The sequence below is a fragment of the Lates calcarifer genome, linkage group LG17, assembly GCF_001640805.2.
Source record: "Lates calcarifer isolate ASB-BC8 linkage group LG17, TLL_Latcal_v3, whole genome shotgun sequence".
In the NCBI taxonomy this organism is placed as follows: domain Eukaryota; kingdom Metazoa; phylum Chordata; class Actinopteri; family Centropomidae; genus Lates; species Lates calcarifer.
The window spans coordinates 7,620,145-7,639,302 of NC_066849.1; the positions used below are offsets into that span (position 1 = coordinate 7,620,145).

Consider the following 19,158-nt stretch of genomic DNA (forward strand, 5'->3'; position numbering starts at 1 on the left):
CAATTATGCAACAAATTAACTAATTAATTCGCAAAAAATTTAACTATTTTGATAACCAGTTAATCGTTTAAGTCATATGGCACCAGCTTCCTGAATGCAAATATATGCGTTTTTTCCTTTTTCCTTGTCCCAATATTATATTGTACTGTATGTTTACTCACTATTTCATCTCTGTCCCAACACGAGGCACAGGCTACCAAAAGCACACACACAAACATAAAGGTTAACTGGGTTGAGTAAGTGTGTGTATGATGGAGGGACCAAGTTAGTGTGTCTCTTTATAGAACTGTGCCTGAAGTGTGATCAGGGAAAGGTTGCACGCTGCGAGACTGTGAATAAAGGATCAGACGTGAGATTTTCTGTAGCGTTCAGCATTACCAGACCGTCAAGTGACTTCAACAGCTTTGACAACTCTGCCAGTGCCTGCCTGCAGCTCTGCAGGCCTGTCTTTGACACCTAGCAGCCCTGCGAGCCTCGCTTCTCAATTTGCTCCAAATGTGTGTGAGAGGCCTTACAGTTTTGAACACATAACAGAAGGCAAGGCCAGGCCTTTTCACTGCACAATCTTTTGAAAAAGCAGTAAGAACAGAATAAGTTTCTTCTTTTGCTCCACTGTGCTTTATGACAAAACTTACAGTACTTCCTCTTTGTCCCTGTCTGTACACTGTAATAGTCACACAGACACATGCTCTCTGTTTTCCCTAGCAGCAGCAAGGCTTGATGCATTTGAAAAGCATGCCACAGATGCACCAAAGTCAGGGAGCTAAAGTGGGTCAGTGTGTTGAGCTGAGCAGTGAGAGATGTGACAGCCCATTAAGCTGTGCCCTCTTCTTCTTCTCTTTAGTACACACACACACACAGAGAGAGCACTCACACTGTTAGGAGCTGTAGGCCTACAAAGTCAAAGTTGTTATCGTTTAGGCAAATTATCTGTCTACTATGAAAGTTCTCTAGTAGGTCTCATTGTCAAACTATGGGGAGACACTGTACTGGGTTAAACCTGTAAACAAGCTGGGACATAACCCCCCTTACCATCCTGTATTGACAACATTTCAAAGAAGGATTAGGTTTCAACATATGAAATGAGCTGCTCCTCTTCCATTCACTCCTGTTTTACAGCAACAAAAAGAAGAGTCTTACCTCTAACTTTGCTTATATCCTTTGTGAAGCCTGTAAATCACCTAAGAGACAGTCTGTGGTGTTTCAGTAATGCTATGCCAGCAAAGGCTAGATCCAGGTTCTCACTTTCCCTGGGCTCTAGTCAAGAGAACTCTATTGATCAGGAGCTCAGAGGGGCTGGGCTGATCACACACTGCTCTCTAATAACCTGCACATACACACAGTAACACAGCATGTGGCTGAATGTCACAGCAGTTCGATATACACACTGCTTTCACTCAGCAGGTTGGCTTTTCAAGCAGATACTGGTGGCATGGCCGGTGGGGGGACAATGGTGTGTGTATCTGTTGCTGTCGAGGGAACATGGCTAACAGCCCCTTCACACCATCACTTAACATGCCGCTGATGTTTCAGATCCTTCTGAAGGTCAATAAGTGGACAGAGGCAAGTCCATGATAGTTTGGACCAGTAAAGGTGGAAAAGAGAGAGCACTCATGTAGGTAAAGGGCAGAGGGGAAGCAAGGAACTCCCACCACTCAGTAAACACTCCAGTAACACAGTAAACAAAGGCAGTGAGAAGACACTGCTATGTCCCAAGTACACTCATCCTTCCAGACAAGAAGCACACAGCAACGTGATGCACAAGAAGAAGAAAACAATGTTGAAATAATGGTGCCATATAATTTTGCAGTAAAAGCTTTTTCTTTTTTTTTTTAGAAAAATCAATAGGCAATGAACCCGGTGACACTACACAGACTTCCTCCAGCCTGCCACTGAACCAACTGTGTTCTACCCTCTAACATATTGAGCCATCAGTTCATGAATATTTAGGCCTGTCTGTGGCTGGAAACAAGCATGATCTACTGGGAAAGCAGAACACCCAAGGGCATAGAAGGTCTTCAAAAGCAAGAGATGAAGCGCAAGAAAGTATAAAGACAATTTCCAACTTTGCATGTTAAAATATAGTTGAACCTTTTCAAATTGCTGTATTTCTCAATGTCAGAATAGCAACATCTTGGCTTTACTTACACCTTATCTTACTTTCATTATAGTCCTTATTTAGAAAATGATCATAATGACTAGTTGATCATTTTGACACATAGCTGACACCCTTGGTATCTAAAAATAACAATCCACTTATATAAAGTCAAATTAATACTGGGCCAAGTCTTTCTTCATCATCAGTACTTGAATTACAATAAAAAGTGTCTGTGCTCTTAACCAGCAACAGTGCAGAATGTGTTTTATCTTATATAACATATTCTGATATGACCACTGTATATCCCCTGTGAGATCTATTTCTGTATGAAAGCACATTCAAATTCATGAGGAGCATATATGCAAGTCCTTATTTTTAACAAGATGAAATACAGCTGTTTTCCTTCAGAGTTTATTTTGCACACATCTCAACAAAACCAATTGAAAATGTGGCATGATTATTTGGCATAAAGTGTAATTAGAACGAGAACGACTGATTAAAGGCAAAGCCATAATGCTGGAGAGTTGTTCCAATAGTGAAGACAAATGAATTATCATCTGGAAATCCGGTGTATAATGGGGTTAGTTAGGAGTTCAGTGTAATGGATGATCTTGATTGACTCAGCTTCTGAGAGCAATGGAAAATAGACTCAAAAACATGATTATTAATTGTATAAACACACAAATGCAATCTACATTTATTTAACTTTATTCAGTTGCCTTTCCTTCTACATCAATGTTGGTTTTCTATGAAGCCGATTTCCTCTCTAGTGAAAACTGTTACATTATATGTATGCGCTGATAAATGAAAACTGATGAAGCTGCCAAGAGCTTGTGAACAGTGCTGCATTTTAGTAATTAGTCCTGATATATAATGAAAGCCTTATTTTCCATTTTCAAGCCAAACAATTCAAATTTACACAGACAATTAAATACAGTCACCAGGTCTATTAGCTGGATAGACACTGTGGTGAAGTGCAGGTCAGCTGATTCTTATTCTGCTCAGCTGATAATATACAGAAGACATGATACGTGTTAAGAAGACGCATTATCAAAGCATCATGCACCTGAACATGGCTTAGTTAGATCCATCTACCGTTTGTGAAATTCCACTAGTTCTAAATCAGTGTCGTAGCAGCAGCTTGCACCGTGGGGTGTGATTATGCTTTTTTTAGATACACTTGCCTCTCTCTCTTTCTCCTCTCTCTCCTTCTCTTCTTCTCCCTCGATCCCTGCAGCTCTCTGGATTGATAATTAGAGCTCGGGCTTTGCAGACAGGCTGTTCAGGCCTGTCCCCGCTTCTGTCTTTTACTCCTGGCACATCCCCCAGTGACAGAGCCACACTTGGTATGTACAACTCTCACAGACCTGCAGTCAACACTTTCCTGTGGCCTAGCCCCAGCCTTTGAAATTAATATATACTAAAAATCTACTCCAAGAACCAAGACATAAGCCCAAGTGGTCTTGATAACAGTATCTGGTTATGCATCAAATGAACCAAAACCAGGCAACTGTGCCAAGCTTGTGAGTAGTGGCATGTGGCTGGGCCCCAGAGCAGCAGGCTGTCACGTGTGGGCAGAGCACTGGCCTACAGTTTGTGTGTATGTCTATATCTGTGTGTGTGTGTGTGTGTGTGTGTGTGTGCCGGCTTCAGCCTGATTTGTGGTCCAAATGGGAGTGGGCAGGCAGCCCAGCCCAAGTTCAACTCTGCTGCTGAAGACTGAGTGACCTGAGCATGTTGACAGATGACTGGGGGGGGAGGAAAGGAAGAGGGGGGGAGCAGAGGAAGTGCAGAGCTGGCAGCAGCGCTGATGTCTGTGGTCATTCCCTGCACGGACTATTAACAAGGAAAGGGCAGGCTAACAATACAGGGCAACAGAGCAGTCAGTCAGAGCAGTACTGTTTAGAGGAAACTGATATGATCTCTATGTCTTCCTCTATGAGTCTCTGAGGATTGGCACAAGTCAAATCCACAACAGTAAAACCTCCTCATGGAGGCCAAGCAAACACCCATTCAGGTTAAAGGGGACACTGTATACAAGATATATACAGAGAACCATCATGATATTACAGATATCTCTGTGTGTGTGTGTGTGTGTGTGTGTGTGTGTGTGTGTGTGTGCGTGTGAGACCAGATATGTGAGCAATCAATTTGAGCATGACATGAAATCAAATGATTATGTGAAAAGGGTCACTGAACTAACTCACAGAGAAAAAACAGCCAACTATGTAACACTACAAAGTATTTAGGTCACTGTAGGGTTTGGCAATATGATGATATAATGTGGACAACAGGTTCATCAAACAATAGATATTTTGCAATGCTGCCTACTGAGGTAGCTATCATTTAAATACTTCTACAGCTGGGCAGAAAAAAACAACTATCTGATTAATCACAATTTTTATTTGAATGATTGATATCAATTCTTAAAATTCCAACATCAAACTTTGCATTTGCACATTTCCACAGTAAACATGTACATATGCACTAAATGTTATGTGTATGCAGTGGTTATTTGTTATAAGTGGTTCAACTGCAGCTGCATGATGTGTAAAATGTCTACTCTGTGGAGGTTATTGCAACCTGCACAAAAAGTTGTTTTAAGTTAAAACGGAACGCGCATGATAGCTAGTTATACAAGCTGCCTTGAGTCATTACAGTCTACTGTATACTGGTGTGACTCAGGATGGTTAGCTGATTCTGGATACCTTGTATCAAGTCTAGAGATCATAGCTTCAGGAGGGACAGACTGAAAACAGACTCTGAACACTGATCTGAGCTCTTGGTTTGACTTTGGTGAGGAGATATGATCTCTGGCTGAGAGATGTGAGGCCACAGAAGTCAACTGACTACAACTTTATTCAGTCCGACTCTGCTGGGGCACTAACACTAGCTAGCAGTTGTCTCCACACATCAGGCTAATGTCACGTCAACACAAACAGTGCCGATTAATTAGCTCGCAGACTTTCTGTTTGTGCCTCGTCTGAGCTCATAAGTGATCGCTACTGCTGACTGGCTCACTATGAACCATGTTTCCACTGGCAGGACAAATATAGTAAAAGCCTCTTCAACTTTCAGATTGAAATGTGTACTCTGCATGAAAGTGTGTTTTGACCTTACAGCTGAGATTTTCAAAAGATTAGAGTCATTAAGATGCATCCTTTATAGCATGGAACCTACTTTATTAAGTGGCAGTAATTATGATGTATATTATCATATAAATGATATTAACCAAACAAACAATAATTTTTTCATTTTGACTTCAAATGCTACAGGCAGCATTTTAAATTATAGACTTTTTTGTTTGTATTTGATACTACAGAGCTACAGGACAGTCAAGGAGGACAGAAAAGGCTGTAGCACACAAAAGATTCTCAAAATGGGGAAGCACATTCAAAATCTTAGTATCTCTAGTATCTTTAGTATCAAACTGAGCAATATTGTAACCACCCATACTAAAGTCATGTAAGTGTCTTGCTCTGCACTACCTTTTCATCGAAACTGCTACAAACTGGTAAAAGCAGTGCCAGTGGTGAATGTGACAGAATAGTGGTTATGCAACTCCTGCTAACATTATAGAGCAGAAGCCTGAATGACTGGAGAGAGAACTTAAAGTACTTTTCAGTGAAACATCTTGACTACCTCCACCTAGATTTCTTTAGCTAAGCAGTAATTGCACAAAATATCTCAGTTAAGTCCAGCACTGATGAACAGTGGCCAGTAAAGTCAGAATATACATTAAAAAAAGATTAACAGTGCAAGTCTTACATGTCTTACAGTCTGTTTTCTGTCCACACTGCTCTGAGTCAGCAATGTAAATACATTATCTGAAGTTTTGGTCACAGCAGATTAGTCTGAGGTTTCTCCTGTCTTTTCTCAAAGGACACATGCTGTCGGGCAACATGTTTAATCTGACATAGACAGGCTAGAAAGTTTAGATAAAAACAAAAACATAAAACTGCAAACTGTGAAGTGTTGAAACCACAGAGAAGACAGCGTTACCATGCTGCTAATGCAAGGGCAACACTTCCTGAAGCTGCTTACAGTAAAAGCATTTCAGTGAGGAGAATTATATGTGGCTTTTATTGTGGTAAGAGACATAAAACCTTGGGCAGGTTTTAATTTAGGCTGGAAGTTGCTATACAAACTTACATTTGTCATTATTGTCTGTTTTTCTGTTGGTGAAGTCATTTTATACACTGAGCTGTTAGTGAAGAGCTGCAACTGGTTACAGTAGTTTGGATAAACATTGAATTTATAACATAGCTGTTGATGCTCCATTGGCTAGATATGTAAGAATTCAATGCGAATCAGGTCTGAATCAAACTGTGACCCCCCAAAACAGAAATTTAATCAAATCACAAGTTTCCTAGGATTCTCATCTATTTCTCTTCCTAATCAACTATACTTTTCATTCAACAACTGACTCTTTTTTGTTTTCTGAACTCATTTTCTTCCAATTACATGGGTTTATGAGACATACTTTAAAAAAGGAAAACCTTAGAATTTATTGTGTACACCAGCTGTAGTTTATATCTACAAGACAAAATGTGTGTATGTGCGTGTATCCTTTGTCTCTTTTTTGTCTCTCTCAGAGTACCATCCTGAACACCTCTTCCCTCTTCTTGAGTAAGAGCCGCTGAATATCAATAGGACTTTACCAAACAGATGGCATGTGAGCAAAACATCGTTATCTCCATCTCTGTCTGCCACTAAAAATACAATTCTTTCACGTTCACATTGATTGCACCACAAAGACAGACACGCAGCATTTTCCAGGTCTGGGTTCTGGGTGGACCCTCAGGGCTTCTGAGTGAGACAGAGACTTAAGAGACCTGGCATGCTGCAACCTGACAAACCATACAATTATTTGACAGCAAACACACAATCACCTACAGTCCTGGTAGAACAATACTTTCTTTCTAGAAATGACAAACTCTGGCTATCTATGTGCAGAAAACTGATTTAAGTAAAAACTAATCAGCAAATCCTGTGTTTTTTTGTTTTTTTTTTTTGTTGGAGGACTGTTTGATTGTGAGCCCTTGCAAAAGTCTATGAAACCACAAAGGGCTCAATATTACATAAAACTTTAAAAATATGTCTTTACTTCATAAGGGAATTTTCTTCAATTACATTTTTATTTTGTGTCATGTTTTATTTCATGACAGTTTTCATTACTAAGTCCAAATAACTTCTTAAATCATTTCACAAAATCATTGATTCGTTTATATATTTTACACAACTTATTTGATTATTTATTTTGTGATTATTTATTTATTTCCTACCGAACACTTTGGGGCTCCATAAAAGGTTAATCTTGTAGTCAAACTTGGACTGAAATACAATACTTTAAGAGGTAGTTTTATGAGGTAGAATGAGATTAGAGAAACTTGAGGAGTGGCTTTGCTGAAAATCCGGGAGTGCCTCTCGTTGTATTGGACTTCCATCTTTCTGTGTCCTAAGAGTACAACATCTTAAATTATCCCTCTCCCACATACAGCGCTAAAATCTACTGGGCATCTCCTGTCTCTGTAACAATGAGCTCATCTTCCTCCAATGAGTTTTTCTGTCCTCTTTTAGGTTGGCCTACTCTGCTTGGATACTTGACCCAAAAGAGCTATGCACCAGCCAATACTGAAACTGCAGACTCTGTAGTGTCTTCAAAAGCAAACACACTGTGGGCTAGCTATTGTTGGTCTTACATCCTGTGTGTGAATATGTGGTGTGTAGAGCCAAGTTTTTTTTTTGTTGGGGGGGGGGTTCAGATTTGAGCATAGCTCTGTGTATTTAGTTGTTAGATTTGATCCTGAACTCAAGTCACTTTGAACCTGCTTAACTGTGCAAGACTGAGATAACAGGCCTCCTGAACAGCTTAACACATGCTCTCTCTCACACACACACACACACGCACACACACAGCAGCACGCATGACTTCCCCTAACATGGCATTGCCCTGTCTCCAGGGCCTGATAAAATGGCCAATTACAACTTAAAACACAAAGGGAGTTCCAACCGAGAGGGAAAAGCAGAGGGAGAATTGACTGGGAAATGGACAAGAGGAAGAACAAGTGTGTGATAAAAACATGTCCAATACTTTTGCGCAATATAAGAAGAAGTGTGTATGTAAGAATGTAAGAATGAGAGCCAAAACTACATGGATACTGGCAACCAAAGCTGATCAAAGAGGGACATGAACCACACACACACACACAGTTGTTTGCTCTGAGAGTTCACTAGGTCAGAGGTCACATGGGAGAATAAAACATGACACCCACACACTGAGAGGTCAAGGGGAAAAAAAACAAGGGGGAAAAAAAGACAGAAAAAGTTGTTGAATCCTTTAAGAAAATAAAAGTGGATCTGTCTAACTTCATGGTGGAGAAAGAAACAAAGAGACAAAAAAGCAACTAGAGAGGCGAAGACGAAAAAAGAGCAAAAGCAGAAACAAGAAAATGTGATGAAAACAGAGAGACAGATTTTGCCTAATCTGGCCATGGCTGCCTCTCTTACTAATAAGGCGAGTACTTATTATTCCCATCTGATAGCAGCTATGAAAGATTGATTCTTTCATCTTTCTCTCATGAGGCAGGACAATGTTACACTGTGTGCTTCTTCCAGTTAGGGTGTGTGTGTGTGTGTGTGTGTGTTTGAGAGAGAGAGGGAGGGAAACCGAGCCTGCATCGAATGGAAGAGGAGCAACAGCTGAGACTGGAGAAACAGCTGTATCTCTTCAACGCCTGCACAGCTCCCCTCCCCCCCTCTCTCCCTGAATGAGCCCCTCACACCCCTTTTCTGATCCTCCTCTCCCACAGAGCAGCATGGCCAGGGGCTACGCTGTCTGCACATGCACACACACACTCAGACACACACAAATTACAATATGTGCCGAAGTTACACAGGCACTACTGGTTCGAGCCTCTGTTCTTCTCTCAGAGGACAAGTACAGACAGGATGCATGTGCAACTAAACATTCATCTATTGACTAAAAATAGGAAAGACATTGTGTTTCCAGCGGCAATGTCACACTCCCTCTTCCCAAATCCTTCCAACCCTCCCTGCTTCATCAGATTCTAACTATGAGACAAAAGGAAAGCAGATAAACATTCACGTTATCCTGTCAAACACAAAGCAGAATCAAACACAGGCCTATCCATCAAGTCTTTCTAGGTCCTTGTCATTTTGTCAGTTGCCGGTCTTTTACACACACTGAGCTCGGCTGATGCAGTAATAACAGTCACATCTCTGAGTGAGTTTCCGGGTTTCTGAACAAACATGTTGTATATGTGCAAAAAGATCTAAACAGACAAGCCAGAAATTCAAAGTATTCAGAAATACTGCAAATATCCTTCACACCAACATTAAGTTACCTTCACTTTAGCAGAACGCCTAAAGAACTCCAACTGTTGTGTGGAGGGAGACAACAAGTTATTTCATTAAAGATGCATGAATATCATATCATGAGGGAAGATGTAACACAATGCCATAAAGTTAAAGGTACTCAGATACAACTTCTTCAAATAGTGATGATTAAAAAGGAAATACACACCCAATTTGACTTACTTTGCCAAATGTCATGAAATTTACTTTGAAAATTTGTGCAACAATTGGATGTGAACATACTTTCCTATTATTATTATTATTGCACATGAATTGTGTTTAGTCTGTTCTACTTCTGTAACTGGAGTATGCATAGAGCTGAGTTTATTTTTTTTATTGTACTCTTATGTAAGGTCAGATATTTACGCTGAAAACCAGTGTGAATGAAATGAAAAAAATATCCTGTTTGACAGTTGGTGATGTAAAGTGTGTAACTACAGACATGTGCGTGCAAGTCTGAGTCTGCATGTTGAGACCCGACCTGTGGGAAACCTGACAAAGGCGACAGGAAACAGGTTGAACTCAAGTCACATACACAAATCTAAATGGAGTCTTTAAGATGACATAGAAAAACACATCTGCTGAAGAAGTGAATCATCACCTTTCATTCATCAAAGATATACCGGATGGTAAGAAGGAAGGCAAAGAGCAGCACAGGTGGGGAGGATAAAGTCTTGTATTCATAGTGTCTTAAGGCCAAAGGGCCCACTGTGTACCTGACAATGATGTCTGATGTGGAGGAAAGAGTACAAACAAAAATGTTGGGAGAAGAAAATAAAAGGAAGAGAGCAGAAAAGAGGAGAGAGGGATGGAATCATGTTTGTTTTTATCTGATCTATTGTCTTTGGCAGAGTTCAGGACCAAGTTCACAAGTTTCCATGATATAACAAAGACTCACTTCTCAGTTTAGCTCCCAAGCCAAAACATTCAGAGGTTCAGACAGATAGATGAGACTGTGCTGAGAGACCACAGAGACTGATACAGACTGGTGGATCAGGACAATATGCAAGGGAAGTGGAAGGGTGCGGCATCAGTCTGTTTACATTCAGCTGGACCAGTAGGGGGGATTAAGGCCTGGTCTGTATCTGTAGAACAAAAACATCAAAATAGCCCCAACACCCATTTTACTCAAAGCACCTGAGCACACATGCATTGGTCCAGTGTAGTAGGAGCAGCAGTCATCCAGGTCCAGGAATATTTTAAAAGCTGGTGAATGCATTGCAATCTGCTTGTCCAAGTCAGAGACTGGAGTTTTATTATTTTATTTTTTAAAACTAATGTAGTAGGAGGTGTTCCTAATATTTTGCCCACCAGATTTTTAACCTAACCCTAACCCTCTGTGAGGGAAAACCAGGGCTTTCATTGCCTACCTAAAGCCCACCCAAACATTTTGTCAACACTTAATGAAACTTAATATTCATGTTTATGTTACCTAGATGTAGTCTCATAGCTTTCTTAGAAATTGCCTGTCTTGCCATATAAGTAAACCACTGTCACCTTGCTTTGCACTCTGTGTTTGGTCTTCAAATGAAACTTCCTCTAGTGAGAATATTCAGAATATGCAGGAGAAATGCCACATAACACAGGAGGCAAAGGACCAGCCTGGAAGTGTCAGGTGGAATGAGACCCTCATAGCTGGCATTCTGCATGCCTTACAGGCTGGGCCCTTTAACTACAAACGTGTCCCTGAACTCACCTTTGACCCCTGACCTTATGCCCCCAAACACCTACAACCTGACTCACCAATCCCAGCTAACACCCATCAGTTGGGTGAGCTGAGAGGATGCTGACCTTAAAATACATGGATTAAAACAGAAACACAGACACAGAGAGAAATGCTAGTGTACACAGATAAAAAAAGACACAAAAGATAACCATACAGGCAATGGACAAGCAGGAATTACAGCAAAGTCATTTAGCTGAGACACTACCACTTCGTCTCGAGCCAGCATAACAAATAGCCAAACAACAACATGCTCAGGACACAGCCATGTTTCCACTTTGATAGGATCAGTTTAGAAACAGAGGGAGCGAATGGTGGATTCAGGGATGATGCTTTATGAGAAGAGCTGCGTTTGCATATAACTTAAGCATTAAAAGCTCTCAAATAGAAGAGGCCCATGTGGTGGCCCTGATTTATCCAACAGGTCTTACTGTCATTTGGCAAACAGGCACTCTACATTTATAATCCCTGCTCTTTTCATCTGGTCTACCTGATAGGAATCCAACTGGCGAAGGAATGATTGGGAAATAACAAGGCAATATTTTGCAGATGATGAAAGCTACATCAGCAAAAGCTGGAATGATATTTCAACACTAGCTACAACTATTTAACAGCATACACACACAAAAACCCAGTTGTTCCTCAAATTTTTGACCTGATGCTGAATGCAAACCTCAACATAGAGAAAGAGTAGCCCTACTAAAAGGTATCATAAAAAAGTTTCATTGTTATGTCCGATACCAGAATAGCTCACACAAACTAACACTGTGCTATTACACTGTTATGTCAATAGTCTGGTTAGGCTTCCACTGCCATGTTGTGATATATACATGTGTGTGAGTGTATCAAATCCCATTTCCAGCTGCATGTTCAAGTAAGGACCAACAACAACTTTTTTCCAGCAGCAGCTCAAGCCGTTCTGTGGACGGCAGAGCAATTATGACTGATAAGGTCAGAGCAGATCTGCTGTTTGAGATCAGTTACGGCTCAGCGCAGTTTCATACAACCGTGACCAGTTTACAAGTAGAGTTACCAATCGGTGTCATCCACACCAAGTATTAAAAACTGGTCCGTAAAGTTGTAAATCATAATATTCTTAAATAAAATATATTACAGGGGAAAGGTTCATGTGTAGCTTGTGTAGCTAGATTTTTTTGTCAATCAACATCTATACTTGAAGTTAGGATTTTGAAGTATCATTTTGGTATTGGTTCTGGTAGTTAGGTACCATATTGGCACCAGTGAGCTAAAACAATAACCAGATATATTTCCAAAAGACCCAAAAAGATGAAAAGAAGAAGGGAAGAGGAAGCAGGAAGTGGGGGCTTGGGGGTTGGTGAATGTAGTATATGTCAACGCATCAGACACTGCCAAATAATAATTATACAGAGTGAAACTTTAGGTAGACATGACAGGACTAAAAAAAGCATCAGGTCCCACTCACAACAAGAGAGCAAAATGAAAAAGAAACTGAGAGCAAAGTAACACAAAGGAGAAGCAAGGAACTAGAGGCGAGAGGGGTAAGAGAGACAAAGTTTTAGCTGCAGTCCACTCGCTGTGTAGCCCTTCATGTGTGAGCCACTCCCTTCAGTGGTTAAATTCAGGCTAAAATGTCCTCAAAGCTCTGTGCCTCCTGCTGCTGCTCGGCCTATTGTTGCATGTGCTCAGCAAGAGCCTGTGCCTCTGACTGACAGAGAAATTCAGCCATCAGTCACAAGTGACCCTGTGTGTACAGTCTCCGTTTCAACACTGTTTGTGTCCGACTGCTCTCTGTGGCGTCTACTTCCCCTACACAAGGGCTGTGATTACAACACAGCAGGAACCACATGGCAAATACACTCATAACAATAAAAAGAGGCAGTTCTGCACTACTTCCTCAAACGTTGTTCTGTGTACAACAAAAAAGGCACATTGCTCAATCTACGCACTGAAGTAGTGCTTGTCACTGAGATTTCTGAAGGCAAAGCTGGGACATGCACTATCCCTGTCTCTTATCCCCTTCTCACACATACAGTCATGCACATAGTCAGCTAGTTTGGTGCTAGCCAAGCTCACATCCACAACACCCACTTCAACCAACTGCCAGCAACATTACAGACACCTCATATATAAAAAGTCTGTATCAAACACACAATTATACTCAATATTATTATCAGTGTTTCACAACAACTTGTCAAGCGCAGAGACCTTTGATATTACTCCCAGTGGTATTAGAGAAGATGGATGGCTTTTGTGGAGTCGACACCAAAAACTGGAGCAGAAAATAAACACAGATAACTAGCTTTGTATTTGTTCTTGTAGTGACGGAGCCAGGGCTGGGAAGGCATCAGAGGAAGACTGTGACGACATGCGACTTTGCAGTTCCATCTGTGCTGCATGGATGTGCCAGACACACGCATTTATAAGTTACCCTGGCAACTGAGCAACAGCACTGTTTGGAGGTCACACGGAAAAAAAAGGATTGATGCTAGACCAAAATGCCTCTAGAATATGTAAAGGACCCAGAAGGAGGCTACGAGACGGCTGCTTCTAGGACATTTTTACATAAACTGTGTAGTGAACATGAGGTAATGCAGAGCAGAGAAACATAACCTGAGAAACACCAGGAGTTGAACCCGATGACGCAAAAGCCCTACAGTGTTTTATCCCTTTCTCTTGTAAACACACAGCTCTGATTCTGAGAGGGGAGTTTCATTTCACACACACAGATGTAATCTCTAACTAATCACATTTGCAGGCCTTGGACAGAGCAGCTACACCACAGTGCTGAACAGATGGGCCCACGTACACGAGGCATCTCTGGGATTAGCCTGGCCCGGAAGGTGGAGGTGGTGTGTAGAGTTACCGAGGGACGGATTCTAAAAAGCCGCTGGTGCTCAAATGAGGTGCAATCGTTCAGAGATGAAAACATATATCATCTGAATGATTTTCTCCCTCTAAATACAACATGACCACATGTTTCAATTAAGAACTGTTGGCTTACATCCTTGAAGAGACAAAGCACTTAGCTGTGGATGATTATCTGTTATACACTCTAACCAAGTGAGCTTCAGCAAAACCTCCAGGCGCACTCAGTGTTTCTGTTGGCAAGCAACAGTTACGCAACATGACGTTTTTGTTTACAGTCAGGAAGAGAAACGAAGAACAGGATAAACCCAAAATTACACAATGATAATTCTATGCAGCATTTGTAAACAGGTGTACAGATGGGACTTGTGTTGCTTAAGACTCAGAGTGCAAATCTGCATGCTGGACAGAATACTGAATCAACCATATTTTATTGGATTAAAACCTAAGCCCTGGTACTAAGACTACTTGGGTAAACCTTTCAGATGCACCCTTTACACCCACTGACTACTGTCCTCCAGACTAGACTTTCACTGAGAATTCATAACAACTCACAGCATTCTCTGTGGTTTAGCCTGAATCAGATGAAGTGAAAACTAAAAGGAATTCCAAACAGATTCCTTCTCTGACATATGGGGGACTGAGGACCGCCAGCATTTGGAAAGAATTAGGTTTCATCTCCTATTTTGGGCTAAACTTTAACTGCAGTATTATCTAATCACTCAATCAAACAATGCTGTCAGAACTGATATGACTCCAACGGGGAACACTGTGTAATGACTAAATACATTTTGCATTTACTTAATTATTAAAGAAGACTGCTGAAACCAAATGAGATTGTTTCAGCCTTTTCTGCATAACAGGACACCGCAGCACTGTAAAGGCACACCAGTCATGAGTCTGAACCAGTGACCTCTGGGTCATATGTTAAGTGTTGAGAACAGCAGCGCCACACAGCCACACTAAATATCGATATGGAACATTCCTTAGAGCCCTTTAAAATGGGGTTGGGGGTGAGCAACGGCAACGTCACACAGGACACTGACAAAGAGTGTGTTAGATGGGAGGTTGGAGCAGAGGGAGGCTTTGTTTAAGAAAAAAGGCAGACTAATGGTGAAGAGGGTGTGAATTCAGCTTCAAACTAATTCTGCTTGACAGCTAACAGAACTCACTCATGTGAGTGGGCTAGGTCTATTATCTGCAGTTTACTTTCCAGCACATATCAGTAGAAACTCCTGGGTTCAGAAATTAACATATAACTGTGGCCACTGTTATCAGACCATTCTCACAGACTCATTTGTCAGGAAAAGGTCAACATAGCTTCATTCCAACTGTGAGCTAAGATACATCCTTAAGACGCTAGGATGTATATTGTTTTTTAACTGTGGCATGTGTCTGGCGTAGAGTTACATGAATCAGATACCTAATTGAGGACTATCACTCATTTAAACTGATATTATTGATCCACAAATTACACTGCATTCATGGAGGTAGAATATTTTGTCGACGGTGGTTAGTGAAACATGAAAGCCTGGAAACACCTACCTACTGAACTTGGGAGGATCCTCTCTTGCTCATGCTCTGAAAGTTTCCCTCATAATTTCCCACAATAATTTCAAGCCATAAGGGTCGAAAACTGCTGATCACCAGACTCCAAAAACAATCCCTCACGACTCGTCTTTTGTGCCTATTCTGCAATCAAGATATGCTTAGGCTGAGACAAGATAGGCGCCGACTGTACACAGTATTGTTCGTGGGTGAACCCACGCCACACCCAAAGCACTCCCCGGAGGGTAACTGTGCAGGGGGCTCACCGCCAACGAGCTATCCAGAATAAGAGCTCCTGCAGAGGGTATGGCTGCTGCATGAGCTCTGCTGGGCTAACGGCAAAAAGGGTCGACATAAAGTCTCACCTCATCCCCCTTAACAGAGGAAAACTATGCAGCGACTGAAGTAAACAAAGTAAGAATACACCGGTGGAATCACAAAATGCCAACTCACTGACTCCCCTCACTCTTTTCTCAAAGGTTGTTGTATTAGCGTCTAACTCTGGCTAGCTTGAATCGTTAGCTTAGTGAGGGAGCGCATGATTTATTACTAGCATTATATCAAACTCCTCGGTGCTGCTTCTCGGTGTGTGGTGGGGTGACTGTATCTTCACGTGGGTGGAGGAGAAAATAAAATAAAGGCTACAATAAACTACTGCACTCAGCTACACTTAGTCTGCATTACAAAAACCCAGACCAGTCCCTGCGTTCAGCTTTTTCTCACATCTCCGTATCCCCTCCTCTTGGTGGATGCCGATTTAGTTTGATAAGGGAGCATCCTGCATATAAAAACAAACACACCCAAACCGTTCGTGGGGCTTAACGTTACGTTAGCTAGCTACATCGACGGCCGGGGAGGGATTCTCCATAAGATGTCGCACACGATAACAAACTTTGCCTCACACTGCTCAGTAACTCACCGAAGTGCGCCGTTTTCTTCTTTCTTCTCTTGATATTCCAGTGGGGGCATGAGAAGACAGCAGACAGCTAACAGTTTTTAGGCTAACGCTCAGGACACGACGATGCGCCTCGCAACAGCTGTCCTCTGTTTTGAATGAGGGCTGAGGAGGCGCACGGCTGAACGGGCGGAGCTTCCAGAGAGCGAGCGGACCAGTCCGCCCATCACCCTCTGCAGCGCGGCTTAGTTTAGTTCCTTATATACAGACGTGTTTTGTCTGCGTCAACAATACCTACATGTTTCTAATAAAGTTTCGATTAAAAAATCTGGACATATGGGACTCGTATACCCCCTGTGTATTGTAGAGACTTCGGGGTAAAGCGCCCGGTGAGATTTGAAACTGGCGCAAAGTTCATATCTTTGATTCTGACTCCCTCTTGTGGTCCAACCACCGTGGTGCCCATAATAACTCTGATGACTGTGAAGCCATCCACTATTATGTTTACATGTTTTCAGAACAAAACCATGTCAAATTTATGTTTTAATTACATTTTGCTCATCACTGATAGAGTCGAGTTCTCCAGGGCTTCACAGTTTGAGGCCTCACATTTGCAATGTTCCACAAATTTGTCGATTTCTATTAAGTTTTGTTGAAATGAATTAATATGAAATTCTGTTTTCTAATGGCAGCATACCCTATACTGATAACACACACAATGGATACCATACACAGCCCTGTTTGAAGGCTGATGCACATGATAATCTAATGAGATTTCAAACATTTCTATACCAAAAATGAAGAAAGTAATTAATAACCAGAAACATCAATTTTATTGCTTTTATATTTGTTGTACACATTTGGATGAAATCTGCTAACACAAATAGTCAAATTAAAACCCTGAATTTCACTGTCTACAGACTGTCAATGAGGCACACATGTCCATTTGACCATTCTGCTTTTAAACTAACAACAGATCACCTCCGACCTTTGAACGACCACGCCAGGTTTTGTTTGTACACGCACATATATACCTGTTCACACACATAACCTGACTGATCGCCACATGTGCAGGCAAACCAAAACAATGATAACAATAATCATTCACTCCGCAAATTTCAGCTGCCTCTCCTTCTCTAAACCATGCAGCTCCCTTCGCTCGATTCTTCAGCTCCTCCGCTTTCTTCTCATCCTTCTCTGTACCATCCCCCAGTCTGTACATGCGACTTGCATTGGCGCAGCCCCACACATGTCCCAGCTCACAAGCTCTGTTGGCGTACTTCAAAGCTAGAGTCATATCTGGCGCCAGCCCTTTGGAATTGCCCTCAATGAACAAAGCACTGAGGTTAAAGCACGAGGGAGCGAAGCCACCGGCACAGGCCTTCTCATAGTACTGCCTGGCTGCCGTAGGGTCAGGTCCTCCCTCCATAGCTCGTCCATCATGGGCTAACAGACCAACGTTATGACAGGCATCTACGGACTTCTTTCCCCCAGCATTGCAGGAGCGTATAAAGCAGGAGTAGGCTGTTTTCAGACACTCAGTCACTCCACCTGGTGGAAAAGATTTAAGAGATTGACAGAGGTCTTTATGCAGAGATTCAAGTGAAGTCACACTAAGAAATAAATGCTAATAAATGCACTAATTTAAGAAACTAATTTCAACTAAGAAATGCACATTGTCCTGATTTTTAGAACATTATTACTAACACACAAATATTTGTGTTTTGCTTCTAAAACTTTATCTTGCACTGTAACCAGTGACTTCAGTACAACCATAGAGTTAAGATTAAAAAATACATAATACTTCTCCTGAATATTTAAAGTATTAATCCCCTACATACAAGCAAAGTATCAGCACTTTCCATGTCTCTCGCAAGTCTCACATCATCTCAACATTGTATTAATTATAACCCATAATGACATTATGAAATTCTGAATTTCATCCCAAACACCAGAGATGGTGACTGAGGAAAGCAATGAGTCACATTGAAGGGTTACCTTTTCCTGTGATATGGTAAGCCCCCAGCTTATAGCAGCTCTCTCCATGTCCATTGGTTTCACAGTTATGTTTGAGCACCTGTGCTGCAGATTCATAGTTTTTCTTCACCCCCTCCATATAGTCTGCGAGCCGCTGGCACCCTGAGAGAAACATGTCACAGTGAGGCTAACATAACTTGCACAAATCAAACATTTATTTTCCATCTGTGGCTGAGTTTCAGCACCACTGATCTGTGAACAGCGCAGGCATGTTACCTTCAGGATCCTTCTCGCTGTAGCACTGGAAGCTGTACTCCACTCCCAGATTATCCAAAAACTGCTTCACTTCATTCTCATCTGCAAAGTTTATAAGTCCAGCCATATTTCAGCGTGCACCTCTGCGTCTTAACTTAACAAAAATCACACGTGTTAAAGGCTTAGCTCCCTCCAGAGACGTTACAAAGGAATTAGCTCCCACCGCATTTACTGCTACTTATGACCTTGGTGCACGAGCTTATAAGCGATGTTATAAAAGCTCTTCCTTAAAATAAAAAGATTCTCAGAGATATTTAACGTTAATCGTAAAGTTGTTATAAAACCTTGCGACAATTACTAATGTTATGGGTTTCTCTTGAAATCCGAGGGAGAGCATGTTCAAGTGAGTTCCTGGTTTCATAACCCTCCTCAACAGGC

At 41.5% G+C, this 19,158-nt stretch overlaps 2 protein-coding genes across 3 annotated transcripts in view; both read right to left on the bottom strand.

Annotated features, from left to right (window-relative positions):
- ralgps2 (Ral GEF with PH domain and SH3 binding motif 2) overlaps window positions 1-16,759 on the bottom strand; it is a 68,936-nt gene extending 52,177 nt beyond the window's left edge. Inside the window, exon 1 of one of the 2 annotated variants that reach the window (XM_018670229.2) lies at window positions 16,513-16,759. The gene's annotated coding sequence lies outside the window, so the exon portion shown is untranslated. The remainder of the gene's footprint in view (window positions 1-16,512) is intronic. The other variant, XM_018670231.2, reaches the window with a different exon arrangement.
- Window positions 16,760-17,445: 686 nt separating this feature from the next.
- LOC108879123 (cytochrome c oxidase assembly factor 7) lies at window positions 17,446-19,154 on the bottom strand. Its single transcript, XM_018670299.2, is given in 4 exon segments — window positions 17,446-17,640; window positions 17,642-18,039; window positions 18,487-18,627; window positions 18,742-19,154. Coding segments are annotated over 4 exon segments (693 nt in total). The 5' UTR covers window positions 18,848-19,154; the 3' UTR covers window positions 17,446-17,592.
- Between the last annotated feature and the right edge of the window lie 4 nt (window positions 19,155-19,158).